This window comes from Aegilops tauschii, chromosome 6 (assembly GCF_002575655.3).
Source record: "Aegilops tauschii subsp. strangulata cultivar AL8/78 chromosome 6, Aet v6.0, whole genome shotgun sequence".
Classification (NCBI taxonomy): Eukaryota; Viridiplantae; Streptophyta; class Magnoliopsida; order Poales; family Poaceae; genus Aegilops; species Aegilops tauschii.
The window spans coordinates 161576810-161584642 of NC_053040.3; the positions used below are offsets into that span (position 1 = coordinate 161576810).

Below are 7833 nucleotides of genomic sequence, written 5' to 3' on the forward strand. Positions count from 1 at the left end.
GTTATACTTGATATGCCGAGAACGACAATATGTCGGTTATCCTTGGAAGACCATTTCTTAACACTGTAACGGTTGTTATTGATTGTAATAAAAGCAAGGTTCTTTTTCATGTTAATGGCAGTGAGCACAAGGTTTATTTTCCAGGAAAGCCAACTAAAGGAAATAGCCTCAGTTCCATTGAAAAGATCATTGCTATTACTAGAATTTTCTCTTCCGGTTCCCGAAAAGAAATATCAAACTATAATGATTGGAACCATGCCTATCGAAGTTGAGGTAATTTAGTGCTTTACAAAAGTTCTTCGGTTTTATGTTGCTCGAAAATAGTTCGTTAATAAGACTTGATCAACCTAATTAATAGATTCTTTTCTTGAGGCATATGACCGATGAATTCCATAAGCTAAGTTCATTGTTTTGAAGAAAAGTTCACAAATTTTTAAAAGTTCACCGGTTTTAAAAAAAACATCAATTTTTAAGAAAGTTCACAAAATTGGAAAAGGTTCATAGGTTTTGAAAAAAAGTCATGAATTTTGAAAAAAGTTCACAAATATTAAAAAGTTCTTCAATTTTGGATGAAGTTAATCGATTATAAAAAATCATCAATTCTGAAAAATGTTCATCGAATTGAAAAGAAAACTGATCCCTTTATTAGTAGATACTAGTAGAATGCCCATTATATAAAGATAATGCATGTTAAATTTGATAGACGGATAGAAGCACTAATCCCTTTATTATAGGTACTAATAGAATACCCATGTGTTGCCACGAGCTTCTGAAATATTTTGCTGAAGTTATATAAAGATAATGCATGTTAAGTTTGACAGGTAGAGACAATATAGCACAGTCACAATTGCATAATAATTGAAATCCACTTCACTTGTAACGTAAATTGATAACAAAAGGGCAAATTGACAATGTATACATATAAAGCGATGATCGAATTAAAAATCTATTACAGATCACTAAGATCTACTTGATGCGCTTAAGAAATTCTCGCACAATATCAAAAAAGTTATCTTTAGCGTCGTTCGCACGATGTTTGAGCAAGTATAATGAAAATTGCTTCCTCAACTCATACCCATTCAACAAACGCAATATATGTAATTAGCACGAATACTTTACGTGGTAGGTCTTAAAACATGTGTAACGGACTACTCACCGCGCGAACCGGCTTCACTAGTTCATTACCGTTCCACGAGATAAAAAAATGAAAAACAAAATAGCCAGACATATCCCTGTAATTTCCTAAATTATTATTATATTAAATAAAGTGGTAATAAAAATAAATGTTTGCATTCTGAATTTACTACCCGTCTATGCTCGTTGGAATACCACACAGAAATAAACGTTGCCATCTTGATATATCGGAATTTCATCATGGTTGCTTTATTTCGAGTGTTTCTTTGAATTCCCTCGCAATTTTTTTTAATTTCACTAAATGCCCCAGAATTTTTAGCTCTGAGGATTGTGATGTATGAATAGGGTCCAGAATAGATACACAACATGCATCTTTGTCGATGATGTATAAGATGCATCGACTGATGAATGCATATGAAAATGAATTACAAGTGGTAGATATTAGAAACAACAATAAACCATGACAGACAATGGACAAAAGACCTACTTGCCATGTTGCACCATGAGGTTGTTGTCTATTCGCTACCTAACAAAGTTGCCAACATATGAACGCAGAACTTTTGATCTTGTGTTGAATATTAATGATTTTTTTTTGAGGATATGTTGATACTAATGATATTAAATGAAGAATTATGATAACTTACACAAAATAGAGATAGAGATATAGAGATATATAGAATAGCTGTCCGTTACCTAAGCAAGCGAGCGAGTAGCTGGCTCCTGATCTCTATCGCGTACATCCCACAACCATGAAGCCCCACAAGAGCAACCCCTTCTCGCGGAAGATCTCCGTGGCCCTTGCCACGCTGATCCTCGTCCTGCTGGCCCTCGCCGCCGTCTCGCTCTACGACTTCAACTTCACCGACAGCTACCACTACATACGGCGCGCCTCCTCTGCATCGTCGTTCCCGGAAACCACCTCCTCGTCTCCCACGATTCCGGCGGCAACCTTACCATCGTCATCGTCGTCGAAGACCAACTCCTCGGCCACTGACGCCTGCGACCTGACGCGGGGCCAGTGGGTGCCGGACGACGAGCCGCCCTACTACACCAACCTGACGTGCTCGTTCATCGACGACCTCCAGAACTGCATGAAGTTCGGCAAGCCGGGCCTCGACCTCATCATGCGCTGGCGGTGGAAGCCTCACGACTGCGACCTCCCCCGCTTCGACGCCGGGCGGTTCCTGGAGGCCATGAGGGGCAAGTCCATGGCCTTCGTTGGGGACTCGCTCGCCAGGAACCACGTCAAGTCTCTGCTCTGCATCCTGTCCCAGGTGCGTACAGTGCATCCCATGTTTGTTCGGTTGGACAACCCGTTGCTCTTGGCACGGGAATAGCATGTCCGCGACTCATGCATGGCAACCCCAACCATCCACTTCTAGCTGCTAGCTGCTGATGCAACTGGCGTTTGAACATGTTGCAGGTGGCAGAGCCGGTGGAGATCGTCACCACGACGGAGACCGACGTGACGGGGAGGGCCGTCCGGCGAGACTTCCACTACGGCAGCCACGGCTTCAACGTCTCGCTCTTCTGGTCGCCGTTCCTGGTCAAGGCCAACCTCTCCAACGCGGCGCCCGGCCTGGGCCTGTGGGACGTGCACCTCGACACGCCGGATGCCCGGTGGGCGGCGCACATCGCCGACTTTGACTACATCGTCCTGTCCGGCACCTACTGGTTCTTCCGCCCCTGCGTGTACTACGAGGGCGGCCGGGCCGTCGGGCGCCACGGCGGCGCCAGTGGCGCCCACAACGCGACTGAGATGCCCGTCTCCGGCGCGGTGCGCGCCGCGTTCCGCACAGCGCTCGGCGCCATCGCGGCCCCGGCCCGCGAGGGGTTCCGCGGCAAGGCCGTGGTCCGGACGGTCACGCCCGTGCACTTCGAGAACGGGGAGTGGAACTCCGGCGGCGACTGCGTCCGCACGCGGCCGTTCCGCCGCGGCGAGCGCGCCCGCGACGCCATGGTGGCCGAGTTCCGCGCCGCGCAGGTGAGAGACGGAAACCATGCATGCAGCCCCATACGCAGGCCCCTCTCTGTCTCTCGACGCGGCTACTGGAAAATTGGTTACAAACGCGGAGACGTGATGTGGTCTGATGGTTTGTCTTTTGGCTGTGCGTGCGTAGGTTGACGCGCTCAGGGAGACGGAGGCTGCGTCGCAGCGGAACCGGAACGGCGCGGAGCTGCGGCTGCTGGACATCACAGAGGCGATGGAGCTGCGGCCGGACGGGCACCCGAGCCGGTACGGACACCCGCCGGGCGGGAGCGTGGAGGGGAGCTTCGTGGTGGACTGCTTGCACTGGTGCTTGCCCGGGCCGATCGACATGTGGAGCGAGCTGCTGTTCCACATGCTGGCGGCTCATCGACAGCGTGCTGACACAGAGTGAGCGGCAGGGGCGGAGCTACAGTATATACATACAGCCCATAAAATAAACGACGCAGTGAACAACTAAAGTACTCCTTCGGGAGCTCCCTGCAAGGTCACCTCTCAGTCGCTGCTGCCCCGTGTCGTGCTGTGCGACCTCTCTTTAATTCTTTTTTTTTCGCATGCATTTTCGACTTTTTAGATATTTTTTTTGGCTTTTCAGTTTTCTCCGATTTTTCTTAGGTTTTGGATTTTTTTTAAAACTACGTACTTTTTTGCACAGAAAAATGTTTTTTTCACGAGTGCCTCTCAGAAACAAAAAAACATATTTTCTTTTCTTTTTCCTTTCGTGAGAGGCACGGTCATGACACTCGAAGCGAAAAAAAACACATTTTTTTCCTTCGGTGAGAGGCATGAATTAGCTTTTGTGGGAGGCACTCGAAAACAAAAAAAAACACGTTTTCTTTTTCGCCACAATTTATCTTGAAACAAAAGTTAAAAACTTAAAAATAAGCCCAGGAAACAAAGACTCGCATTATCATTATTTTAAAAAACAGTTTTGCTAGAGCATATCTAGATGTGCAATACTTATCACGCATCTAAGTCCCATGTCATTGATCTTACATTAAGATTCGTGTAAATATTTTCTTTTTCCCTTTTTGTTTTCTCTTTATGCTTGATTCATTCATTTAGATGTGCAATAACTAGAGCACATCTAGATGTGCCTCTTAATAATATTTAATATGTCATTATTTGTGTTGCGACTTCGACGTATTTTAGTTGAAGTATCACGCCCCGTTGATAGGATGGACCTGATCACATGACTCGAGTCTTCTATTCCCTTGTACGACTCCGGTTTTCAATAGCCATTGCGCGAGTGTGTGTGATGATACAAGTGTTTGTCTATGCTTACATCAAATTCATTTTAAAATAATGCACGATGTACGGTTTATTTTGTATTGAGTGTTTTTTAATTAAAAGACGGTAATATTAAAATTTTGACATCAGATTTTCTACCATGAGAAATCGAATATTTTTATGAAAAATTCAGTTATCCTAAGGTTGACAATATTTGTAGTAAGCATGTCAAATCCGTACAGAAAATATAATATGATGGTTAATTTTGCCATGCTTGCTAAAAGAAATTGCCATCCCGCAGTAACTAAAATTTCAATAAAAACATTTGATTTGCCATGCTAAAAAATCAAGTAAATTGCCAAAAATCCTCAGAATTGCGCACAATGCACAAGAAAACCATAGTTTTGCTAAGAGCATCTCCAACAGGCGTGCTATCTTAGCCGCACGCTGAAAAACCCCGCCTTTTTGCGCACGGGGAGCCGATTCGGGTGCGTGCGCGGTAAACTTGGTTCAGCGCGTGGAGGAAAACGACATCGCGTGTGGTGTATTTGCTATGCCCGCTCCCGTGCGCTGGAAAGCGACAATTCGCGCGCGACTTCACCAACCGCCAGCTCTGAGACCTCCAGGCGCTGGCGCCGCCGCCCGCACGTTCCCATTTGCTCCGGCGACCCGTCGGCGCTTCCCCTGCCTATCCTCGCACGCCGTCGCTGCTTCCTCCACCTCCTCTCCTCGCCGCCGCCCCTCAGTGCACAATTCGTCCAATGAACAGCGCCCGACGGCTGTTTGCAGCTCGGCGCCGACAAGGTGCTTGACAAAACGCTTGCAAGGTATGTATTGCTTCAACTTTATATTTGTAAGTGCATCTAGTGCCCCTTAGTGATTTTGGTGTATTGAAGACTTATAGGTTAAGGGACTAATGCGTTTGTGAGTGTACACAGGTCTATAAGTCTATGAGGAGTTTGATTTTTACAAAGAAAGTCGACCCCTAAAAATGAATGTCTTCAACTGAAGACTTTGGATTTCTTAGGACTTTCTGAAGACTTTGAAAGTGAAGAAATTGGTGTGACCATGAAGACTTGGATTTCATGCGAGGAACATGAAGCGTGAAGACTTATGTTTTCGTAGTTTTATTTTCTCTTTCTTGAGTCATAGAAAACACCATAGTGCTAAAGGGGGTCGAGGAAAAACTAAGGAAAAGTTTCCAAGTGATGCTCATCTCAAAATCCTACGCCTACCAATCCTTTCGAGTGAAGCCATTGGAAATCTCATGCAGTTCAGTCAATTTCTTCAGTGACAGAGACTAAGTTCTTCTGGTCTCTGAGGAATTTGTTCTGACTGAGGAGTTAGGAATTCGCCAGTGCGGATTGCCTACAAGTGAGGATCATGATAGCCCTGAGGAATTTGATAGTCAAATTTCCGACCGTTGTTGTGCTATGCGAGCTGTCCCAAAATATCTTATCCACCTAACGGTCATATCATTGAAGGGCATTTATGTCATATCATGTCGGGCTGCTCCCTAGGCTATAAATAGCCGCCCCCTACAACCACTAGCTGGTTGGCTGCTCCGAGAGAAACTGACACTTGTCATTGAGAGATCTCATCCTCCTCCGAGGACTTTGAGCGAAAATCATCAAGTGAGGAAAACCCAAACCCAAACACCTACAAATCCAAAGTGATTGAGCATCACTGAAGAGATTGATCCTGCGTGGATCCGACACTTGTTACCTTTGAAGACCGTGCATCTTCCAGACGGTTAGGCGTCAAGGTCTAGAGCAACCAAGAGGAAATTGTGGATCGCCGAGTGACCGAGTTTGTGAAGGTTTGGAAGTCACCTGAAGACTTACCACGAGTGATTGGGCGAGGTCTATGTGACATTAGCTCAAGGAGAATACGGTGAGGACTGTGTGTCCGGGACTGTGTGTCCTCAGGTTTAAATACCTAGCCGCTCCAACCAGACGTACAACTGTCACAGCAGTTGAAACTGGTCTACCAAATCATTGTCTTCACCGAGCTAACTGGTTCTATTTCCTCAACCCTTCCATTTCCTCATTACTGTGTTGTGTGCTTGTTCATATCTGTTTGAGGACTTTGACTCAAGACTTTCTCAATTTCCTCAGTTCTATTTCTCCAGTCTGTTTGTCTTCACCCCCCTCTATTCGACTTAACGCATTTTCAATTGGTATCAGAGCAAGGTACTCCCTTGTTCTGTGTGATTTTGGTTTAACCGTCTGGAGTTTTAGTTATGTCGACCGCAGGTATGATCAAGGTCTCTGCTGGGTGTCCTACCTTCAACGGGACGGACTACCCCTACTGGAAGAATAAGATGCGAATGCATCTTGAGGCAATTGATAACGATCTCTGGTATGTTGTGGAGAATGGTGTCCCGTCTATCACTCCTACCATCAGCGCTGCTGACGTGAAGAGATTCAAGCAACTCGACTCACAAGTGAAGAACATCATATGTGGCCATTTGAGCAAAGGGCAGTACGGTAGAGTGAGTGCTTTGGAAACTGCTAAGCTTATCTGGGATAGGCTGTCCAAGGTCAATGAAGGAGTCTCAACACAGCGTGACTCTCGAGTTGACGTTCTTCGCAATCTCTTCAACCGCTTAAAAAGACTCGACAATGAAAATGTTCAGCAAACCTTCGATCGCCTCACTGACATCTCAAATGAACTTCAAGCACTTGGTGCCACTGACATCACCGACCATGAGGTGGTGAAGAAATTGCTGAGATCGCTTGATTCTGTTGGAAATATGCCCTAGAGGCAATAATAAAATGGTTATTATTGTATTTCCTTGTTCATGATAATTGTCTGTTTTTCATGCTATAATTGTATTAACTGGAAACCGTAATACATGTGTGAATACATAGACCACAACATGTCCCTAGTAAGCCTCTAGTTGACTAGCTCGTTGATCAATAGATGGTTATGGTTTCCTGACCATGGACATTGGATGTCATTGATAACGGGATCACATCATTAGGAGAATGATGTGATGGACAAGACCCAATCCTAAGCAAAGCACAAGATCGTGTAGTTCGTTTGCTAGAGCTTTTCTAATGTCAAGTATCATTTCCTTAGACCATGAGATTGTGCAACTCCCGGATACCGTAGGAATGCTCTGGGTGTACCAAACGTCACAACGTAACTGGGTGGCTATAAAGGTGCACTACAGGTATCTCTGAAAGTGTCTGTTGGGTTGGCACGAATCGAGACTGGGATTTGTCACTCCGTATGACGGAGAGGTATCTCTGGGCCCACTCGGTAATGCATCATCATAATGAGCTCAATGTGACTAAGGAGTTAGCCACGGGATCATGCGTTACGGTACGAGTAAAGTGACTTGCTGGTAAGGAGATTGAACAAGGTATTGGGATACCGACGATCGAATCTCGAGCAAGTAACGTACCAATTGACAAAGGGAATTGTATACGGGATTGATTGAATCCTCGACATCGTGGTTCATCCGATGAGATCAT

The 7833-nt window shown here is 45.4% G+C and overlaps 1 protein-coding gene across 1 annotated transcript; it reads left to right on the top strand.

The window, feature by feature from the left end:
* Nucleotides 1-1263: 1263 nt before the first annotated feature.
* On the top strand, nucleotides 1264-3781 carry LOC109769878 (protein trichome birefringence-like 21). The gene is made up of 3 exons (XM_040392282.3): nucleotides 1264-2408; nucleotides 2558-3118; nucleotides 3255-3781. The coding sequence occupies exons 1-3, from the start codon at nucleotides 1884-1886 to the stop codon at nucleotides 3513-3515; spliced, it is 1347 nt and encodes a 448-aa protein (XP_040248216.1). The 5' UTR covers nucleotides 1264-1883; the 3' UTR covers nucleotides 3516-3781.
* The last annotated feature ends 4052 nt before the right edge of the window (nucleotides 3782-7833 follow it).